Source organism: Sus scrofa, chromosome X (assembly GCF_054392235.1).
Source record: "Sus scrofa isolate SSC_HxYL_T2T_F1_AM1 chromosome X, Sscrofa_HxYL_maternal_Yorkshire_Landrace_v2.0, whole genome shotgun sequence".
Taxonomy (NCBI): Eukaryota; Metazoa; Chordata; class Mammalia; order Artiodactyla; family Suidae; genus Sus; species Sus scrofa.
This window is the reverse complement of record NC_139401.1, coordinates 37,909,749-37,933,809: the sequence shown is the minus strand read 5'-3', so window position 1 is coordinate 37,933,809 and position 24,061 is coordinate 37,909,749. Positions and strand designations below refer to the sequence as shown.

The 24,061-nt window shown below is 43.7% G+C and overlaps 2 protein-coding genes across 8 annotated transcripts in view; one reads left to right on the top strand and one right to left on the bottom strand.

Moving 5' to 3' along the window:
- OTC (ornithine transcarbamylase) overlaps positions 1 to 3,548 on the bottom strand; it is a 69,450-nt gene extending 65,902 nt beyond the window's left edge. The window contains 1 exon segment of the mRNA NM_001164002.2: positions 3,431 to 3,548. Coding sequence (NP_001157474.1) covers positions 3,431 to 3,507 — 77 coding nt within the window. The 5' untranslated portion in view covers positions 3,508 to 3,548.
- The window catches only part of RPGR (retinitis pigmentosa GTPase regulator), a 284,289-nt gene that overhangs the window by 197,302 nt on the left and 62,926 nt on the right, over positions 1 to 24,061 (top strand). The window lies entirely within an intron of this gene.

Below are 24,061 nucleotides of genomic sequence, written 5' to 3'. Positions count from 1 at the left end.
CCTCGAATAGTTTTCTGAAGTCAAGAAATATGTTTTGAAAAGGGCATTCATTTCCAGTGATGATGGAAAATGTGAATAATCAAGAGGACTCTTGTCTGTCCTCTACGCACAAGTGTAGATGACCCGTAATCGCTTCGTCTGTGTGTGCACGCGTGTATAGACAGGCATGTGTGTGGGATGAAGGGAACATAATGAGTTCTGTAAGCCCTTAGAGAGTTCTGGAATGAAATACCTGAACACCAGTCACCTCCGGCTCCAATCCATAACCTCCACAGAATTGGGTGGCTTAGCTCAATATTCCCTGAAGAAATTTCTATTTGTGAGATGAAATTGAACTGCACTTACAAATGGGTCTTCTCTGATAAAGAAAGATATTTTTTTAGTGCTTTCTTTAAAAGCTATAAGTGGTTTCCTTCATAGGCAACAAATCATAGGACACTCTCTATTATCCAAACACGGCCAGGCTCTAGAGCCTTGTTTGTGAGATGAAAAGCCTGTGGATTGGGTGTTTTCGGCAGTCTTGGGATCTGATCCTATTGATTTTGCAAAATAATAATAATAATAATAATTGACTAAAAACGATTGATCCAGGAGCCTGCGTAGATGGCTTCAGCCTCACTTGAGTGGTTATTTTATCGCATCCATGGCAATGTGGCTGCTCAATTCAAAACTGCACAGTCCCTATTTTGTGGCATTGCCAAACCCTAATCATGTATTTCCTATTACTGTCTCATGCTAAACTCACGTCGTGTATTTTGTAACAAGGGCCCTCCACCTTTCCCAAGAAAGACAACAGACAGGGGGAGGGAAAAAAATGGACTCTCTATGGAACGCTGAAAATCAAGTAGTACTGTACAGGCAGAGACGATGAGAAGATTTTCTATTGTTAGGGGGTTGTCAAAGGCTGTAGGTCTTATCGAAGATCAGCGATTCTGCATTCATCTAGCTGGCAGGTAGTATGGCTGACTGAAGCATAGAAAGAAAAACACGCCACATGAAAATGATACCATTTCACTGCTGTGCCATTTTTCAGCAAAGATGCTCTTAGTTTCTCATAACCTGGGTGATTCGAGGCTTTCCTATTTTCAGATAGCAGATATGGATTTAGGCTGATTTACCCATGTTTTTGCCCCAGCCCCCTTCGCTGTGAGAGATGGCTAGCCAGGATTTTCAGAATCAGAGTCTGGCTAGTGGATATAGAAATTAGAAGATCAGTAAATATCAAAAAATGCCTAAATATTGAGAAGAGGTTTTACTTGCAACATTTTGACCTGTAATCATGGTTAAAAAAAAAAAATCAATCATCACTGTGATTTTCAAACCAAAGTCTTAAGTTTATGCTCCAAGCGTTGGTTATTCATTCTGTTGACTGTCTGCAGCTCAGAGATGCTTCTTGTTAAAAACTCTGGAATAAAATTTTGTGCTATAACTCAGTGGGATGGAATGATAAAATAATGAACTGTCGTCTTACAGTTTTCATACACATTATCTCACTGATTATCCCTAGACTGTGACTTCATGTGTCTGGAATGAAATAATGCATTTACCTTATTTACCACTTACTTCCAACACTTTGCTTAGGGCAGGGCGCAAAGTAGGTGCTCAGTAAGCTTTTATTAACTCTATGATTGAAGCGCCCTGTGATGTAGGCAGAACAGGTATTACTCTTTCTCCCATGTTATAGGTGAAGCAACATCACAGAATAATTTAGTGACTTGCTCAAGGTTATAGTGCCAGAGAGCGGTGGTGCCAGGCCTTGAACTCACTTCTTTAGACTCTAGAACCTGAGTTTTCCTTCAGATTCCTGGCTTATGTGACCTAACTCTGGCCCTAATCAGTAATCTCTCTGGGCCTCATGGACCTTATATGTAAAGCAAGAGTAGGCATTATTCTGTGGCTCGGAGGTCCCACCTAGGTCTAATACTATGGGCTTAATTTACAGTATCGTTTATACTGTCATTCTGGCTTCTGAGTGCTGCTGATGGTGGCGTCCAGAGAGTCCAGAGCTGTCAGGTGGCCCCGAGAAGAGAGGCCCAGGGCCACAGTCACAGGATCATTTCCTAACAGTGGGAGAAAACTTCAGACTAGACGCTTCTAACTTTTGCAAGTCAGCGAGGTCGTTTTGAGTTGGTTTAGGCTGCCAGGAGGCACGGGGAAAACTCTGGTTGTTAATAGGCAACTGCTCTAGAAGCTTTTTGGCAACAATGTTCAAATTTGATGGTGTCAATGAAAAGAACCCATAAACAATCTATACTAAGAAGAGAAAAGAGTTTTTAAATTTGAGCCAAACTAAGGGCTAGCCTGAAAGCCATCTTCCCAGATTATTCTGAGAAACTGCTCCAGAGAAACATGGTTTTCAGCACAGTTTTATATCTTGTCAGAACAAAGAACATTAAGAACATTAGACAAGTCAGGTTTTACATTTCTTCAATGTTTCAAAAAAAAAAAGAAGAAGAAGAAGGCCCACAGCAAGTCAATATGGCCTTGGCATCTGGGAAAGGAGCTTCATCATCAAAAGAGTACCTGCATGGCGACCCAGGGAGCAAGGCATTTAATCCTTATTTTTGACATGGGAATTCTTTACTTCTGATCAGTGTGCTCTTTTCTTCAATAATTAAAGCAGATGTACAGTGTATGTCTGATGGGCCACAAACAGGCTATTTTCGTTGGCATCAAATTCAAGTTAACTTGTATATAATAAGCCAGAATGACTTGGCTCTGTCTCCATATGTGAACATCTATCACTGGCCTTGCTTCCCTGCTTAACCCATCGCCCCTGTCCCCTTCCCCAGAGACATTCTCCTCACCGCCTTCCCCTGCACACGTGCCCAGTAGCCGTGAGCAGAATGCAGCTTTTATAATGAATCTGTTGGAGACAGCCCCCTTTCACGTGCTGTCAAACATTTCAGAAACAGATCTCAAATTTGGATTTTCTTTGAAAAATGTCATTATCCTCATCACCTACAAGACCCCTTTGCAGCAGCTTTGTAAATATTTATCTAGTCGTTCTTTGGGGGTCTGTTTTGTTTTTTTTAAACAACGAATCAATCCCCATGCCCTAGAATGATATGTTGTTTTCAAGCAAACCCAAATCCAAGCTGAAGGCCCTGTGGAAATGAGTTCCTCTCATTTCCTTCAGCCGGTTGCTCCTTTAGAATGTACACAAATGGAAGATGTCAAGAGCATTTAGTCTCATACCTGCCGCAGTTAGCCCCCACCCCCACCCCCCCGGCGCCCCATGAAATCTGATTACAGGGGACTGAGCAATGCAAGCTCAGCTGGAATTAGAGACAGCTGTCCCCAGTAAGGGTCGAACCTGGCCCTCCACGCTGCAGAAAGAGGCCTTCGGCGGCTGCACTCCTCTGCAGAATAGAATTTCATTTAGCACCATGGTTCCTAAGTCAGACTCAGGTCTCTGGCTGTCACTTACCGAAAATTTCGCACCACGCAATTGTGACTGTGTCTAAGGGCTGACTTGTTCAACAGAATCCTCAAATTAAACAGCATCTTCCTTTGATGGTGAAAAGGATGCGTCTGGGCTCTTGAAAACGCGGCACCTGAAAGCTGAGTGGGGTCCACCTGAGAGCTAAAACGCTTTCAATTGCACGGAGAGAGCAAAGGTACTCTTGCCCTTCAACTGCCTTATCTAACGCCCCTGCTTAGTGATACTGCAGGGCAGGGTACAGGAGCATGTGAACTTTAAGCCAAGCTCCGCCACTGTGTTTCGGATTTTGTTTTGTGTTTTGAGAAGGAATCCTGGCTCTTTGGGTGCTCAGACTCATTTTTCATAATATATTTATGCTGTCACATACTTGTACCAAATCAATTGACAAGTACTCATTGAGCGTATAATATATGCAAGACACTGCAGTGCTGGCTGCTGTGAAGGTACATAGAAATAACTCATTCAGAAAATGTGAATTGGCAGTGCAAAACCCCAGATGTGGACGTGACCTCCCTGAGTCTTTCCAGTGATGTCACTTTCCTACCTCTAAGTCCCAGCCTCTCCACAAAAACAAAGAGAAAGCTGTGCTCCGGAAGCTAATTTTGGGGTGGCAAGAAGCTGGAGCAGGGATGGAGATGGAGTCCAAAGATCTCAGTCCTGGAGCTCCCATTGTGCCTTGCACATAGTAGGTCTTCAATAAATAAGGAGCTGCCTCTTCATTCCAGCAGAAACCCATAATCTGCAGAAGTAGGGGGAAGGTACCAAATGTTCCTCCCACGGCAGCCTCTCCCCATCACTAAGGGGCCATCCAAATCTTCACGCTCATTCCTTCAACGCACAGTTATAAATCGTATATTTGCAAAATCTATTCTGTGTCAGATACTAGGCAAGGCTGAACTCGCAGGGAAGGAAGATGATCTCGCTTTGGCAGAGTTTACAGTTCAGTAAGAATCATAGATTTGTAAATACACATCCATAATACAAGTCCACAGGGGAGGTCCAGATGAAGCGCCGCCATACCCCAGAGAAAGAGGAACCCTTTAAGCTGGGGAGGGCGGGAGGCAGGGAAAGGGCAAAGTAAGCATTGCTAGACATTTGTGGAATGCAAAAAAAAAAAAAAAGTGTCACCTAAAAACCAACTGTGGCCACTTTAGGGGCAGAGATGGTCATGATGTCACAATATTAGCAAAGAAATTTATTGACACTATTCCCTTCTACTCACACAGCGTGATGCGGGATAAAGAGAGGGAACGATTGCGGGAGTTCCCATTGTGGCTCAGTGGGTTAAGAACCTGCTATAGCCTCCATGAGGATGTGGGTTCAGTCCCTGGCCTTGAGGGGAGATTAAGGATCCAGCGTTGTCGCAGGGCGTGGCGTGGATTGCAGATGCGGCTCGGATCTGGCATTGCTGTGGCTGTGAGGTAGGCCAGCAGCTGCAGGTCCGAGTTGACCCCTAGCCTGAGAATTTCCGTATGCCCCAGGTGCAGCCATAAAAAAAAAAAAAGGAAAGAAAGAAAGAATACGGGAAAAAAGAGAGAGGAAAAGACGGAAATTTCCAAACCTCTGCCAAAGCTTCCATTCTGGAAAGACTATTCCAAGCAGAGGCAAGTGTTTGCAGCAGCACGGAGGTGAGAAGGCATAGAGCGACTGCTCCGCGTGGGCGAAGAGATGGTTGCTTTGTTTGAAAAGATCACGTTAAAGCACTGTGGCAGAGGCAAAACAGGGAAGGAAACTGGATGTTTGCGGGGAGACTAAGAGAGAAGAGGGTAACCTGCGTGCTAAGATGACGCCCACATCTTCAGTCAAGTGTGCCACCCACACAAACAGCTCATCTGAACAATGCGCAGCGAGAAATGGAGAGGCGTCTGCCGCGCTGAGGAAGAGGACGTGGGCAGCACTTCTGAGATGCCAAAGCAACTCATAAACACTCAGGATCCTGTGGAAGGAGGAGCTCGGTCCCCCCCGAAGAGGCAAAGGAAAACCGAGCCCTCCCATAAGCCCCAGAGAGACCGGAAGAGAGACGTTGGACCACAAGTGGGATGAGCTTAAAGGCAAAGGCGCTGAAGTTCCAACGACCAGCTATTTCTACGGACCTCTGGGTCACAGGTGGAAAAACACCATACGAGGTTTGACATTTGTCTTCAGAATTCACGCAGGTGCTCTTACGGTCCCCCACCTCACCCCGTGACTCCTTTAATTCCACTCTGACTGCTTCGTTTGGCTCCTCACCGAGTTCCTTTTGTTCACCCAGCCCTCCTCGCACTCATCTTTCTCTGCCAGCACCACCAATAGGCCAGGTCTCTGTGCCAGGTGGGCTCAGAGGGGTATAGCGATAACCAGGAATGATGGTTCCCACATGGACTTCACCATCTGGAATGCTTCCGGAGCAGAGCTTCTGTCTCTGTCCCCTGACCCCAGGCATCCTAACCTATTCCCTTGCTTCAGACCCCATGGGACCTGCAGCTTATCCCTCCTCCAGCTTCCATCATTGGTGGTTGGGGATTAGAAGGGGTTCCTGGAGGACATGGCCCTCATCCTTGATGAACTGGGAGGGATTTGAGAATTGTCAAAACTGGAGGGGGCTACAAAGGCTATCACAGGCAAGGAGGAAAGGCGTGAGAGACCCAAAGGAAGGAACAAATAGGGTGTGTGGCGTACAACAACTAAAGGGGTGGGTCCACTCCATTGCTGACTAATTAAATGAAGCCCCGCCATCACCGAGCCCACTATGAAAAACACAAAACCATGAATGTCCACGCCCTGTATGTATGCCCTTGGCATTCAGTCTTCCCCCGCATTCCTGCCACTTCTTAGTGCATGTGCCCACAACTCTCTGGCTGAGGGTGAACCCCTCAGAGTCCTCATCCCTGTGTGGGCAACCACGAGGCGTGTTTTACTCTCTCCCCCAAAGGTCCCCCGTGGGACCAAGGCTTGATTGCCCGCAGTAGTAACCTGCCTATCCCTGCACCCTCTGTCAGCCACCTTCCCTTCCCTGTCTCTCTTCCCTCCCTCGCCTACCTGTGTTTCCTGGGATTATCTCCCAAATAAACCACTTGAACCCAAATCCCTTTCTCAGTGTCAGCTTCTATGGGAACCCAATCTTTGCCCAGGTCTACTTCTCAACAGTTTTTCAATGTTTTTCTTCTTATTCTCCCCGCCCCCCCCCACCGCCCCGGTCCCCCCATCTCTGCTTTGGTACCTGGGCTTTCAGGGTCAACAGCATTGTGCCCTATAGCACATCGCACACTCACTGTCCGATTTGGTCCTGGTGACCCTGCAACTGGAGGTGCAATGGTAAATATTTAATAACCAACTCTTCAAAAAAAAAAAAAAAAAGATAAAAGCTCTGGCTTTTTGGTATTGACCAATTTGTGTGATATAAATACTCCCACGATGGACAGCTTCAAGCTACCCAAGTGACACCACTGAGCACAAAGTTGGGAAGAGCGGCAAAAGATTGGCTCTTACAAGCCACTGTTGGTTGGCTCCAGTCCGCCACTGCTAACTCCCACCCAGAAAGGAGGATTCTCCCAAGATTTGGGAAGGAAGAATGGTACCAGATTGTTGGGCGCCCTGAAATCCAGATTATGGAGTTAAGAATTTAATCTATAGCCAAAGAATGATTATTAAAGTTTTAGAGCTGGGGCAGACAAGGGGCCATATGTCATTATTTGCATTGTGTTTTGAAAACCTTAATCCAGTTATAACCACTGTTTAAGAAGTACAGTAGGGAGAAAATGGAGGCAAAGAGACAGAGGTTATTGTTATATGAAGGGTCTGAGCACATTGGGGGCCTATAGAAATAGAAAACTCGGGATGGATGCAAGAGAGATTTAGGGATTAGAAGCCACTGATTGGGAAAAGTGGTTGGACGTTGAGGGAAGGGAGATGGGAGCTGATGAGAAGTTCAAGTTTATCCTATCACATTTGAGTCTAAAATTCCAAATAGCCAAATGTCACCATTGGGAATATTTTTAAAATGTTATCTTTTAAGCATCATATATGAACTTGCACTATTTCTTTGAAACGGCTACTGTGCTTCCTTAGCGACATCTCAGCACTGAAGAGGGAATCAGTGTTATGTAAAGGAAAGAATTATGGGAAGGATGTTTGAAGATCGAATGCAATCTCTGGCTGAATCACTAACTAATGGTGAATTTGGCCAAATCACATGACTCCTCTAAGACCCTCAGAGTCCTCCTTTGTCCAAGGAAAGGTTTTTGTAAAAACGGGCTGTTAACTGCTTGGGAAACTTTAAGATGTAAACCAAACGTGAGATACGATGTCCAAGAGCCTTGACATAGCTATCGCCAAAGAACTATTGCAAATTTGAGCTCTGTGTAAAGAAGACATATGGCTGTGACTGCAGTGAGAAGCTCTGTTTATTTCAGTGTTACTAATTAAATAAATTCTTTTTATAGCTGATTGTCTGGAGTCTTTAAGATCCTAAGAACCCACAGAATTTGCTTGCATTACACACTTCAGTTACAAGCTCTGTGAGACTGTTGCTGGTAATGTATTTTCCACGGATATAAATCAAGAAGCACATGTCCCTGTCTGAGACCAGCAGCCATCCTGTGACTATGAGGAGAAGCAGGCTTCGAATGCAACTGTCCTTTGGCAGATGAAAGACGGGAAGGAATCTTGGTCATTTATCACACCGTTGAGTTGTAAAATCAACCAACGTCATGATTCTCCCTGCCACTGGACCCCTCGTTATGTAAAATAATAAATGTCCTTATTGTTTAAATCACTCTGATTGGGTTTTTGTTACTTGCAACTAAATGCATGCTAACCAATACAGAATTTGGCTAAAGTTTTTCAAGTTTTGTTTCTCCTGTAACAACAGGGCAAGAATGATGTCTTTCAAAGGTGTAGTTTCTACTTCCGCACTTACCATTTATTGATTGAATGACCTCGGGCAAATCAGTTTCCTTATCTGCAAACAGAAACAGTATTCTTTTTGTCTCCTTTATTTTTTTTTCCCTTTTGGTTAAATGAATGTATTTGATATGCTTTGCTATTTTTAAATTGTAAATATTACATAAAATCAACAAGCTTTTTTTGGTGCATGGTGCTGTGAGTTGTAACACATGTATAGATTCGGATAACCACCACCACAGTCAGGGTATAAAACAGTTCCTTCTCCCTCAAAAACTTTCCTCTAAATCCTTTTGTAGTCACACCCTCCTCTCACCCCTAATTCCTGGCATATTGATCTTTCTCTATCTTTTTTTTTTTTTTTTAGGGCCACACCGAGGCATATGGAGGTCCCCACGCAAGGGGGAGAGTCAGAGCTGCAGCTGCCAACCTGCACCACAGCCACAGCAATGCCGGATCCGAGCCGCATCTGCAACCTACACCATGGCTCATGGCAACACCAGATCTTTAACTCACTGAGCTAGGCCAGGGGTCAAACCCCCATCCTCATGGATACTAGTTGGGTTTGTTTCTACTGAGCCACAACAGGAACTCCTCTACGCTTATACTGTTGCCATTTCCAGAATGTAATATAAATGAAATCATACAGTATGTAATCTTTGGAGACTGGTTTCTTTCATTCAGTGTGATACCTGTGAGACTCATCTGTACTGCCATGTTTAATCATTACTTTGTTCCTTTTCATTGCCGACTAGTATTCCATTGTATGGATATATCACAGTTTGTGATTGTTTGGGATGCTTAGGTTGTGTCCTGGTTTTGGAACTTTGACACAGAGCTGCTATGAACACATATGTACAGGTTTCTGTGTGAATGTAAATTTTATTTCTCCAGGGTAAATATTTAGGAGTAGCATTGCTGGAGTATATGGTAAGTATATGTTTAACTTTTGAAGGAACTGCCAAAATATTTTCCAGAGTGGCTGTCTCATTTTGCAGTTCCCCAGTTATACACGAGAGCTCTAATTGCCCCACATCCTTGTTAACACCTTTTCAAAGGCCACATGTAGCAGGGGTGGCCAAAAAAGAAGAGAAAACAAAACAAAAACAAAAAAATAAGACCTTTATTGGATACGTGATTTGCAAATATTTTCTCCTGAACTATAGCTTGTCTTTCATTCTCTTGACAGGGTCTGTTGCAGAACAAAAGTTTTAAATTTTGATCAAGTTCTTTTTATGGATTACACTGTGGATGCTATATCTACTCACTGTGTGCCTAACCCAAGGTCACAAAGATTTTCTCCTACATCTTCTGAAAGTTTTATAGACTTACAAATTACATTTAGTTACATGATCCATTTTGAGTTAAGGGTTTTGTTTGTTTGTTTTTTGTTGTTTTTGTTTTTGTTTTTGTTTTTTTCTTTTCTAGGCCCACATCCACGGCATATGGAGGTTCCCTGGCTAGGGGTCTAATCGGAGCCGTAGCCACCGGCCTACACCAGAGCCACAGCAACGCGGGATCCGAGCTGCGTCTGCAGCCTACACCACAGCTCAAGGCAACACCGGATCCTTAACCCACTGAGCGAGGCCAGGGAGCGAACCTGCAACCTCATGGTTCCTAGTCGGATTTGTTAACCACTGAGCCAGGATGGGAACTCCTCGATTCAAGTTTTCTCTAAGGTATGGAAGTTCTCAGGCTAGGGGTTGACTTGGAGCTGCATCTGCGACCTACACCACAGCTCACGGCATCGCTGGACCCTTAACCCACTGAGTGAGGCCAGGGATCAAAGCCAGGTTTCATGAGTACCAGTTGGGTTTGTTACCACTGAACCATGACAGGAACTTCCCAATTTCCTTTTTCATAGAGCTGGGTCCTAGGTCATATCTAATCTGCTGAAGAATCAAAAAAAATTCTTTTTTGTTAATGTCCCTGGAGTGCTTCCTAAACTGTAAATCTGTGTCCTATTGTAAGAATGTATTCTTATGTAGCTTGGATCCGCATGGCAATTGACAAAAGAAAACAAATTAGAATTATGATAGTGGAGTAAATCACCCATCAGCTGGCCATTATTATATTCCTCTCCACTTGTAAATACGTCAACCACAGAGCTCCTGATAATCTGAAAATGACTTTTTAATTAACAGATGGTAATGGGACTTTGTCAAAATATTGATTCAGGGGTGTTTTCTTGCTCTATCCGTGCTAAGTATTTGTTCGAACTCGCAGGCCATGGGGGAGATTGTGAAATCAGTGGAGATTATCTCTGATCCCCTCTCCACCCCTTGCCCACCGTGCTCGTTAAACGGAGGCATATGAAGAAGGTAGACAGGGTCCTACACGAAGCCCCCAGCTCTGCACCAGAGCGTGGAATGCTGATCATCACGTTCAAGGGTCATCTCTCTTCTCTGTTGGCTTATAAACCACATCTCCACTGAAGCCATCCTTCTGTTAATCATTTACTCTGGCGGTTGTTGATTTTAAGCAGAGCCTAAGATTTTTTCAGAACTTAGATAGGGGCAAGTTCTGAAACCGAGGGCTTTTAATTTGGTGATCTGGTAAATTTCAGCTTTGGAAAACAAGATGGGGAAATTCATACACAATTGATGAGGTAGGAAAAGGGTAAATAAATATGATCCAACCTTCTTGTCAGAAGCAGATGAGATGCACTCGGCGAGGTTATCTGTCATGGGTGCACTTTGTTTGTTCAAGCTCCCACCCAGAATCCTACAGTCCTCTCTTCCCCCATAGGCTGTTGCCCGTTCCTCCCCTTGAAAGCACAGAGGTCGAGCTGTGCATAAAGGAGATTTATTAGCAGACTGGAGGCTATCAGGCATTAAGCAAACAGGGCAATCACAGAAGTTCAAAGTTCACCAGTGTCTCAATAATCATCCCTGATGCTCCCTAGGACTGCCAGATACTCCTAGAGGCTGGGTAGTGTGGGCGCCCAGGGAGGCTCTTGGCATTGTTTGCTGCTGCCCAGGGCTTGCTTTAGAAGCACCGTCCCCGTAGTAATGTCCATAGCAATATTCTCCCCTCGAGCTGAGGACATATATATTGTATGTTCTCCAAAATCGCTGCTTAGTGGGAGTTCTCTCGTGGCACAGCAGGTTAAGTATCCGGCGTTGTTACTGCAGTGGTTTGGGTTAGATCCCTGGCCCAGGAACTTCCACATGCCACAGATGCAACCAAAAAAAAAAAAAAAATCCCTGCTTAGTGAATGCCTTCCCTGCCCATTTCTAGTGCTTGGTGGAAACTACATTCATCTTTGTGGTTGATGCCTCTCTGCAGATACTCCTTGGGAAGTCCTCTTGACCTGCTGTAATTGTTGTATTTGGCCACATCTGCTAAGCAAGGGCTCTGCCCTCACCTTAAGTAAATAGGTAAACACAACCTTCTCTTAAGGCTGCTTCACTGGTAACAACTCTGTGGCTCGTGTAGGTAGGTCTACCCACCGTCCAGAAGAAAAACCATAGGAAACTTGTCTCCAAAATAAGAGAGAAACAGTACCTTTTCCTGGAGCTTTTCTGAGTATTTGGAGTCTGGGTCGGAGGGGTTGGCCACCAATCCAATTCATTACCAGTTTCTGGAGTTCCCGTTGTGGCTCAGTGATTCACAAACCCGACTAATACCCATGAGGATGATGGTTTGATCCCTGGCCTCGCTCAGTGGGTTTAGGATCCAGCAATGCCGTGAGCTGTGGTGTAGGTTGCAGATGAGGCTCAGATCCCACATTGCTGTGGCTGTGGTGTAGGCCAGCAGCAACAGCTCTGATTCGACCCCTAGCCTGGGAACCTCCATACGCCGCAGGTGCGGCCCTAAAAAGACAAAGAGCCAATTCATTACCAAGTTCATCCTCCAGCACCCTTTCACTGGAGTTCAGCGTCCTTTCTTCCAGAGAACCAGGGCGTTCATGGATTCTCAGGTCACCCTCAGCTGTTAACACAGTGAGTTACCATCAGGGAATAAGCAAATCACCCAGAAAGCAATATAAGGAGAAATCATCCACCAACATGGGACCCAGTTAGAGAGCTCTTGACTGTGAGCAAATTCCTCAGCTTCTCTAAGCCTTAGTTTCCTTCTCTGTTAATTGGTGGTACTCCAGCCCCTATCTCATGGCTTTCTTGTTTAGACAAACTGAGTGCTGTACACAGCACCTGGCTCGGTGTTCAATGAATGTTGGCTCTTATTAGTTACTAGTATCAGTACATGTGGCGAGAGCCCCCGAGCCTGTCCCAGTCGTCCACTTATTATAGTCTCTTTCCTAGAAATAAACGTGTTGAGGTGCCCTGCTTTTTTCATCACTGTCCTCTAAACTAATCAGAAATAAGAAACAAAAACAATGTTTCTCAGTGAGGACCTATGATTTTTTTTTCCTCTCTTTGCCTCTTCCCCTAAATGCTGGAAAAACCAGGGACTTGCCCTCAGTAATTCAACTGCCTAACTTTTCAAGTTTTTACTCTCTTATGGTCTGCGAGTACTCTCCTTCTGCAACCCTGCTGTGCTGACCCACCCATCCCATCTGAGATGGAAGCGAGATAACGTAATTAATGATTACTGAGTGCTTTGAAAATACAAAGGACTCCATAAATGCCAAGTCCTCATTATTGCCTTCCAGTATAACAAAACGGTATAATAAAAATGGATCATAAAATCTCGTTGCTGCCAGGGCCCCTACTCTTTTTGCCAGTTCAAATGTACAATTATAGCCTCTTTGTTCAAAGCAACGAGGGACAGGAAAACAATCTCGGCTTTTTCTAAAGTAGGTGTCCCTAATCAATTGAACAGAAAATGACTTGAGACATCAGCGATCCATTCTGCAAAGTCCGAGGACATTTCGTCACAATTGTTGCCGCAACTCAGCCTCTGCTCACCGGTGGCAGATAGACATGCAGAGACAGAGTTTGGGGCAAAGGAGAAAAAAAGAGCTTTATTGCTTTGCCAGGCAAAGGAGGGTCCCAGCAGGCTAATGCCTTAAAGACTGTGACCCCTTAGGAGAGATTGGGAGGTGGTTTTATACTTTGGGGAGTGAAAGATAGGGCTGCAGATAAGGATCAGGGTAGAGGCAAGCTTGCATTGTTTTCAAATCGGTGCTCGGTGGTCTGGTGGTCTTCTTTCCGAAACAAAGAAAGCTTCATTGGCATCTTCCATTTGTGGGGAGGGGGGTGGGTGTAGTTCTGCAGATGATCTCAAAGGCGTTGTTAGTATATTCCCCAGGAGGAACCAGGACCCTGCCCCCAAAGCTGCACTATTGTCTCTTGGCCGCTCCTCCCAGTCTCTGCGTCCCATCCGTTCCCTGAGTAGTGACTGTTTGAACCTGCCCTTTGGAACCCAGGGAAGGTCATGGAGACTCAAGTTTATCCCCTAAGAACAAGCACAGGGCCCTGCTTGGTTTCAGGATCCCCTTCAGTTTCTAATGACGTCATTGACTCTTCCCCCACCTGCAGGCTCTTTGTCTACGATGAAAGTGCTGTTCGCATCTCTTCATTCACATCTCTTCTGCATGTATCCGTTAGTTTGTATCGCCTCCAGGTGTTGGTTCCTAAGCAACCTGCAGCCGAGCAGCAGGACAATGGACAGAGAGGATACATAACCCAGGTACCCTGGGGTTAGGGAGAGGGCAAAGAGTAAGTGCATTATTGAGTTTAGAAGAAACTAATCAACGGAAAGCAAGAACTATTTGCTAGTTTTCCTATTATGATTCCAAATAGGACAGCATTTTAGCTTAGCCAGGTATAACTGCCATACCTGGAAGCCTACCTATTTCTTTGTGTTTGGAGAAGCCTGGGGGCTTTAGCAGGATTCTACAAATGATTAATACATATGACGTGATGCAAAGAATTGGGTTTCCATTAGAGGATCTGAACATATTCGTGACCCAGGATACAGGATTGTTTTGGAACCAAATTCATATGAAAGTGTTTAACAATTTGGAAATCCATTACAATTTCACAAAAACATTCTGTGATTTTTTTTTCTTTTTCATCCCAACACTGCCCTTTGATTTGACAAAGTAATGTTGGCACCTGACACTATTCCTTAACTTTATTAAGTGAGTATAATTAAAAGTTATTTGCGTTCAATTATTTGCTTATCTGCTTCTTTGATTGTGCTTTCTCTTTTCATCAATACCAATTCTAGCTTCATTTAATCAAAGTGGTGAAATAATTAGATAGATAAGAGATTTAAAGTAAAACTGATGCATCAACCTTGGTAAGACCCCAAGGCCTCTTGGAATATTAACTTCCTTTGTCACTCTTCTCCCCAAGGTTCACCTTGGTTTTTATATGCATTTTCACTTGAGGCGGGTACTGAGGGACTTATTGAAATCAACATGAAATGTCAAAAGGCAAGTAAGGTCAAAATGCTGCAATATCTAATATTATAGGAGGAATTCCATAAATATTATAACTTGCTGACATATGTAGAAGTTTCATATACAATGAGAAACAGTGTCAAAACTGATCATTTAAGGAGTTCCCTTGTGGCTCAGTGGGTTAAGGATCCAGCATTGTCCCTGCTGTGGCTTGGGTCACTGCTGTGGTACAGGTTTGATCCCTGGGCCAGGAATTTCCATATGCCACAGGCGCAGCCCCCCAAAATGGCCATTTAAAACTACTTATTAGATAAAAAGAAAGATAGAGTCTGCCTTTGTTAAATTTTTATTAAATTTTTAATGTACGCATAGTACCTTTCTTACTAGATTCTTGAGAGGTCTGAGATCATAGAATGTTAGACAGAGCCGAACCTTGAATATCTTAGTCCAACTCTCTCCTCCAGAGAACCAGGGACGTACACTGACTTCCTCAAAATCAGCTAAGGGAGGGAGAGAAGCAAGTGAGAGGGAAAGAAATAGAAAACCGCGTCTAGATTCCCAGCGAAAGCTCTTTCCATGACTGATTGACAGAAAGGAGGGATTGTCTCTGGCCTCCATCCAGACCCTTCCCGTTCTCATTGTGTGAGTATTAATGTAGTGCCTTCGTGTAAAAACCTCCACTTCCTCTCTCCACCCCTTGCAAAGCCAGATCATGGGCCGGTGATCCAGCAGATGCTCTCACCTGGGGCTTTGAATCTTAAAGGACTAAAGAGAAAGAGCCCAGGAGATGAGATTTACAATGTCGTAATCTACTAGCATCTCTGGCTATAGCCCGTGACTAGCACACTCTGGCCACAGGGACTCGGCCCAGCAGTGGCCGTTGACTACAGCAAAGTCAGTGATAACAACCAAGCCCAATCTCCTGCTGCCTAGCCTCCCTACTTTCCCCACTTTGTCTAAGTATTCCTCTCCAGGAGTTCCCTGGCAGCTTAGTGGGTTAAGAATCCAGTGCTGTCATTGCTGTGGCTCAGGATTCCTGGCCTGGAACTTCCACATGCCATGGACGTGACCAAAAAGAGAAAAGAAAAAAAAAAGGATTCTTCTCCAGACTGTCAGTTCTGTGTTTCCTGATGATTTCCAACCTTTTTTTTTTTTTTTTTTTTTTTTTTTACCCCAAGAACACTGACTGATTCAGAAATTGGTCCCACCAAGTGAGCTGCAGGTGATTGACCCTCAGAGAAAAGTAATAAAATCGGGATTGGTTGAATGACGTTAAAACTCCCCCTTAGAAATATGGTGGCAAATCAACTGATTTAAACCATGGGTAATGGTCACCCGGCGTGCCGACTGAGAACACGATTTAAGGAGAATAGTACGGAGGCAGGAAGAGTTCAGTGGCAGCCAGTGAGGCGACTGCGTCTTACGATGAATAGCTTAATGGCGAAAAAAGTCATCTGCCTGCCATAGCTGATCTGAGATGGTCAAAGATAGACTCAGACTTTGGTCTGATCCTGCGTGCTGAGGAATTACAATATCAGTGGTATTCACAGCCCCGACACAGGCTTCTTAGGTGCCTATCGTGGCATTACGTGGGTTAGACTCAACACCAGAAAATTGACATGGAAATATATGAGAGGATTTAGAGAACCCTAAGAATGCTGAACCCTTAAATCTCATTGAATCCCCTTTGCCAGTGCAAGAAATCTCTCCTAGCCTGTCTGATGAAACTGTCCTTTCTTTGATTGAAGATGCTCTTTTCCTTGAGGGAATTGCCCTGCGAGATGATGCTGGTTCTCGTCTTCCTTCCTCACCAATCCCCAAGATGCCAGATTTCAGCGTGACCCTGGGAGGGGGGTGGCAACGACAAAGCCAAAAGCCAGAGCAGGCCCACGTACTCCTGGATTTCTAGTTTCAATTGGAGAAATTCTGGGAAGCGTGTGTGGGAAGAGAGTTGAAGGATGCTTGACGGAAGATGAGAAATGTAATATTGGATTGATCTGGATCCAATAATGCAAGATTCACCGTAGATGGAGTAGCTATGTTGAATCCAAGGGGTAAAGAAGGGAAATGCTTCCAGGGGACAAAATACCCCTCACTGGCATTTTACCTGGAGGGAGAGAAGCCTTGAGGCATGGGTCTGAGTTCATGAGCATGAATGCATGAACCGTAGTTAATGGCTTGGCCAGATGATTAGGGGCATAGAAGGAACAAGATTAAAGACTGGAGACAAGAAGGTTTCGAGAAAAAAGTGGCTGGCTTCTCAGAGGAAACATTGGTGTCCCTTATCAATGCACACCAAAAAGCATGCGGTGTGCAAAAGTCTCTTATGTCTGTCTCATTTATCACTCTATCCATGAAAAATGCCGCACTGCATTTTAAGGACATAAATATAAATACTTCTTATGTTAAAAAAACCAACCATGCCGACAGAAATACATGCTCAATGACGTTTAGGTATTAACAGTCCAGGGGGTTTAGGTGTTCCATCAGGGAAACGTTGATTAGGGCATTCCGTTGGGTGGGCTTATGATATTATTTGGCTGCCCAACATTTGAAGCCCCAACTAGATTTGATGATCTTGGTCCTTCTCTCTCATATAAAGATCTAGAGAGATAAAGGGACCCACCTCAGATAAGGAAATGGAGAAGGAAGGGAATGAGAGAGAAAAGAAAGAGAACCAGAAAGAAAAACCAAATCTCTGTACTCTTGTCTGACAGTCTTACTCTTACCAATTATATAGGATATGTACAAGGTCATTTGTTAATGGAGCTTTGTCTTTTTAAATTTAATTTAATTATTTATTTATTTTTTAAACTTTCGGTCATGCCTGCGGCATGCAGAAGTTCCTGGGCTAGGAATCAAACTCGATTGAATCCGCGCCACAGCAGTAACCAGAGCCACAATGTCAGATCCTAATAGGTATGTACGTGTATATATCTGACAACGCTAGATCCTTAACCTGCTGAGCCACCAGGGAACTCTGAGGTTTTTGTTTTGTTTTGTTTTGTTTTGTCTTTTTTTGAGAGAAGACAGTAAACTGCTTTGTTTTTTAGCTCTTTCTGAATATCTAAAAATCCCCAAATGTGCACGTCTTAAAAGAAGGCAGCAGCCCAGTTCCCATCAGGAAAGCCAAAGGAGGCAATATTTCCTGTCCTCACTCCTTGGCAAAGAGGGTGAACTCATAGGTGAGCTGGGCTCAGCCAATTGGATGCTCCCTCCCAGGACTTTGCTCTGAAGAATGTAACCAGAAGCTGCAGGCGCAAGATTAGAAGCATAGTGAAAGCACGGGTTACATCCAGCAGTGGCATCCCGGTCAGATTGCTACTGTTGGGTAGCTTTCCTTAATCTCTGCCTTTCTTAATGAGCCTCATCTCCCAGTCTTCCCGCTGATTCTCTGCACCATCTGAGAGCCTCTAATGTGAGATATCTGCCCAGGAAAGCTAATGTGCATGGGCTTCATCAGTGAGCCTCCCATGTCTTCTAGCTTCTGGTTGGTTTTGGCCATCGGAATCCCAGCTGGAGAATGGCGGGAGGGAGTAGAGTGAAGTCAGATTGATTCTCCTGGTTTATCATCAGCTGTTCCTTGATAGAAATGCACTGTGTCTCTCTAGGTGGCCTACTTTACACACCTCTCCTGAATTCTAATGAACTCTCCATTCCTTCATCTCTTTGGGCCAAGGGATGGTAGCGGTTCCATGTTCGCTCTGGGCCTTTGCGCTGTGCCTTGTGGTTATGCCCCAACCCCCTTCCATCCCTTCGAAAGTTGGTCTTTTGCAAATAAACCCTTTTCAAGGTGTCCGAATAAGAGGATGTCATCCGTTTGAGGGAAACCTGACTGATATGCCTTCGAGTACATTTATTTGCAGGTTAGCTTTGTACCAAAGAAGCCTGAGCGTCTTACCATTCTGAGGGGAGGGGAAAGAAGAAACAAAAACCCAGACTCGCGGAGTTCCCGTCGTGGCGCAGTGGTTAACGAATCCGACTAGGAACCATGAGGTTGCGGGTTCGGTCCCTGCCCTTGCTCCGTGGGTTAACGATCCGGCGTTGCCATGAGCTGTGGTGTGGGTTGCAGACGCGGCTCGGATCCTGCGTTGCTGTGGCTCTGACGTAGGCTGGTGGCTACAGCTCCGATTCGACCCCTAGCCTGGGAACCTCCATATGCCACGGGAGCGGCCAAAGAAATAGCAAAAAAGACCAAAAAAAAAAAAAAAAAAAAAACCAGACTCGGAGTCAAAGGTGCAGTTTTCAGTGACTGGCAATAAATGAGGCTGCCTGTAGTCAAGGGACGCTGTTAGGAAAGTTACTCAGGGAAAGGCACCGATAAACATAACTCAAAATACACTCCATCTTCAAGCCTGATTCCCAATCACCAAGGGCGATGGCAAACAGCTCACGTAAAAGGGAACGTTTGTTCCCAGACATACAATTGCTGAACAGTCAGGCCATTCATTTTTTAAGTGTCTGGACGGTCATTAAGTCCTCCCTCCCTCCCAGTCCGTGTGGCGTTTTGCACAAAATAAAATGCACATGGGTTCTTTCCCTTGTCTGCTCCATAGCTTTCTTCACTGTCAGAGAGACGCCGTGGCTGTACCATGTTCAGAAAGAGGCAGCGTGAAAAAGCTATTAATCTAGCTCCATCTAGATGCACCAAGTCAAATTGCAGGGCCCCGTTTTAAAAATAGTGACATTTTAAAAACACAGACCATGAAGCAAATCATGGGACAGCAAATCATATGGAAGAAGCTTGCTGAAAAGCCAGGCACTACTGATTTTATACCCATCATCTCATTTAAACTGCACAATCCTGCAAGTTAGGAGTTATTGTCCTGATAGAACGGATGAAAAATCAGAGGCAAGGCATGAGCAACTTGCCCAGATTATTCAGGTAGCAAGCAGTAAAGCCAGAATTCAAAACCGTGCTACCCCAAGCCGATTATCTAAATCAAGGCGTGCGAACCCCTGCTCCCAGGGGATGCTGAAGACACTCCATCTTGCTGGAGCAAACCAAATATTAAAACTTTTAGTTGTGTTTTTTTTAATCTCATCAATTTAAAATTTTCTTTTTGTGGAGCTCCTGCTGTGGCGCAATGGGATCAGCAGCGTCTCCGGAGCACTGGAACACAGGTTCGATCCCCTGCCCAGCACAGTGGGTTAAGTATCCGGTGATGCTGCGCGGATCTGATCCCTGGCCTGGGATCCATATGCTGCAGGGCAGCCATAAATAAATAAATACATAAACAAATACATGCTTTAAAAAAAACTAAAACTATAAAAATCTTTAAACATAGGAGTTAAACACCATGTCCTTGGATTAGGCAATGGTTTTCCTAAGTATGACACCAAAAATACAAGCAACAGCAACAAAAAAAGAGTTATATTGGACATCAAAATTTTTAAAAAATAAAAATAAAATCTTTTTGTATATGTTGTACAGTATACATAATAGTACAGAAGTACATCCATGCAAATATACACATACACATGTATTGCTTCTGCTGGGTAGCTTTTCTTGATCTCTGCCTTGCGTTTTTTCTGAGCCACGTTTCTCCAACCTCTCACTGATTCTGTGCCACCAGAGAGAGCTAGAGGTGCTAGATAACTACCCAGGAAAGCCGATGTGCATGGGCTCCATCAGTGAGCTCTTATGTCTTCTGGCTTCTGGGTGGTGATGAATGAGGATGTGTGATCTAAAGTTGGACGACCACTGCTCTGCGTGCTTTCAAAAGGCAGTATAATGTCTATTTGAAGCTCAGATTCTGGAACGAGACTGCATGTATTCAAACCTCAGCCCTACCACGTTTTAGCTAACTTTGAGTATCTTAACTTCTCTGTACCTCAGTTTTCTCTTCTGCAAGAGGCAAATTCAAATAATGAATACATAGAATGCTTAGAGCAACGTCTGGCACAAACAAGAGTAAATAATCTAAGCCCTTGGAGTTCCTGTCGTGGCTCAACGGAAACGAATCTGACTAGCATCCATGAGGACAAAGGTTTGATCCCTGACCTCGCTCAGTGGGTTAAGGATCCCAGCGTTGCTGTGAGCTGTGGTGTAGGTTGCAGACACGACTCGGATCTGGCATTGCTGTGGCTGTGGTGTAGGCTGGCAGCTCCAGCTCCAGCTTGCCTCCTAGCCTGGGAACCTCCATATGCCACAGGTGCAGCCCTAAAAAGATAATAATAATAATAATAATAATAATAATCTAAGCCCTTAACATCACATCACTTTACATGAGTCTTTAAAGGAGTCCTCTAGGAAATGACCTTGTCATACAGCCACTGCCGTATATACAACTCTTCTTTTGGAATTGTCTCCTGAGTTAGTTTGTGAGCCACCCAACATCGTCAAATTCATATCTTTGTAGTCACTCTTTTTTTTACTTGATTTACAACATTGTACCAATTTTTGCTATAAAGCAAAGTGACCCAGTCTTACATATATATATAGATATATATATTCTTTTTCTCATATTATCTTCCATCATGTTCTATCAGAAGAGACTGGATAGAGTTCCCTGTGCTGTACAGTAGGACCACATTGTGTAGTCACTCTTTGTCAACCCAAAGCATATTTTTATTGAAAATCTTGTTTTCTTAAATTATTTTTTGACCATACCCACAGTATATGGAAGTTCCAGGGCCAGGGATCAAACCTGAACCACAGCTTCAACCCAAGCCACAGAAGTGACAATGCCAGGTCCTTAACCCACTGTGCCACCAGGGAACTCCTTGGAAATTGTTTATATTTTTCATCAGTTTGTTTCAAATTCTTCTTCGAATTAATCTATTTTCTTAAATCTAATATAAATGCAAAGATTTCGGATTTTCACTTCCACGGCTTTTTACAAGAACATAACTCAATCTCTGGAGTCTCTTCCAAAAGAGTCAAAGCATGTCCTCAGCCATTTCAGCAGTGCTAGACTAAGTGACCTCCCAAAGAAAGAGCAATTTCATTTGGATGTTTAAGTTATGTTTCAAAGAAATACTGCTCATATTCCTGCAAAAATAACCATTTTATGAGAGCATAGCTTAATGTGGGGAGTCTGATCATCAGTGCCAAATAAAACTAGGTTTGATTCCTGGTTCAATATTTGGTAATAGAATCACTTACAGATCATTAACACCTGTAAAGTGATTTAGGGATTCCTTGCTTGTAGCTTTGGGATGGGAGATGAGCTCAGGGAGGTAGAAAGCCAGATGATGTAGGCTATTGCTAGGACTTTGACTTTTATTTTGAATGAGTAGGGAAGCCATTGGAAGGTCTTGAAAAAGGAAAAGCATCTCATGCCTTTAAAAGGATCATTCTGACTGCTGGGTTGGGAAAACTGTTAGGATAGAAGCAGGGACACCAGTTAAGAAGTGATGGCATATGACCCAGCAACCCCACTCCTGGGCATATGTCTTGACAAAACTATAATTCAAAATGATATATGCACCCCTATGTTCACTGCAGCGCTAGTTTCAATAGCCAAGACGTGGAAACAACCTAAATGTCCATTGACAGAGGAATGGATAAAGAAGATGTGGTACATATACACAATGGAATACTACTCAGCCATAAAAAAGAATGAAATAATGCCATTTGCAGCAACATGGATGCAACTAGAGATGATCATACTAAGTAAGTCGGAAAAAAAAGACACACACAAAAAGCCCTAAAAAGGGCACATACCATATGATATTGGTTACATGTAGAATCTAAAACATGAAACAAATGGAGTACTCTGGTGGCCTAGCAGTTGAGGACTTGGTGTTGTCACTACTGTGGCTCTGGTTACCGCTGTGACTCAGGTTTGATCCCTGGCCCAGGAGCGTCCACATGCTCCAGGTGTGGCCAAAAATAAAAAATAAAATAAAGTGAAATAAACTATGACACAAAGGAACTTAACTGTAAAACAGAAACAGACTCACAGACATAGAGAACAGACTTGTGGTTGCCAAGAGGGTGGAGTGGAGTAGGGATGGATTGGGAGTTTGGGAAAAGCAGATGCAAACTATTTTATATATGCATGTGTGTGTGTGTGTGTGTGTGTGTGACATATATAAAATGGATAAACAAGGTCTTACTGTAGAGCACAGGGAACTATATCCAATATCATATGATAAACCGTAATGGAAAAGAATATGAAAAATAATGTATATATGTATGTATATCTGAACACTTTGCTGTACAGCAGAAATTAACACAACATTGTAAATCAAATATATTTTGATAAAATCAATTTTTTAAAAAAGAAGTAATGGCAGTCCTCCAGGTGAGAAGTGATGGTGTTTTGGAGCAGGGAAGTAATAAAGGAGGCGATGAGACATGAAGAGTTTGCAGATATATTTTGTAGCCAAAAGGGATACTGTAACATCAGTATCATCTGGGAACTTGTTTTAAAATGCAGATTCCTAGGGCCAACTCTGGATGGCTAAATTAGAATCTGAATTTTCACAAGACCAGTGGATGATTTGTGTGTGCATGAAAGATTTTTAAATCCCAGTTTAAATGACTAAGGAGAGTGCAAAATTTCTTCCCTGGGGTAATAGCCCTGTAATTCCCACCTGCCTTCGGCTTCTTCTTTATAAATAAAACTCCCACTTTGGGCCTGTATGTCCTCGGTTCATATATCCTGGAGCTGTACTACGAAATTTCAAAATTCGAAGAAGCTATTTGAATCTGATTTGTAAATTTGGATATTTATGGGGTTTCTTAGCGAGGTTTTCAAAGCAGAGACACACCTGTTTATCTGAGTCCAAAGAAAGAAACGGTGGTGGCAGCCACGTTGCAATACAATTCAAAATGCAAGCCTTGGAAGTTTTGTTGAATGCTGTCAAGAAAGAAACTATTCCAGCTAGGATGCGTAATCCAGCAAATGTCTTCCTTGCGGATAGATGCCTCAATTTGTAGTTGACACGAAATGCTCCAGAAGTGAGTCACAACAAGAATTCATAGGCGAGATTGCCAAGAATATTTGTATAGAGACGTACATACATACAATATAATCATTCGTGGGAATAATGAACATCACATTAGGGAGTGTCATTTCCTTTGGAACAGGAAGGAAGGGTGAGGGACAAACAGTGACACGTCATAGGTATCAGTAATGGTTTGCTTCTTTCAAAAGAACAGAGAGCTGAAACAAATATGGCAAAATGGTAACGTCTTTTCAGACTGGTGGTGTGTGAGTGACTGATTTATTCTCTTCTGTTCTTTAATGCACAATCGAAGCGTTTTTAATTAGAAGCAGTGTTGTTTCTCTTTAAATCTGTTTGATTTGGGCATCATTTACAAAAAAATAGAGGCACCCATTTTAAGTGTATACTCAAAGGGCTTTAGCAGACCTTTTAACCGCCACCCTAAGTCAGATATGTATTTCCCTTCCACCTTCCAGGAGAAAAAAAACCCCACCATTCTGATTTTTCATCAGTCATAGATCAGT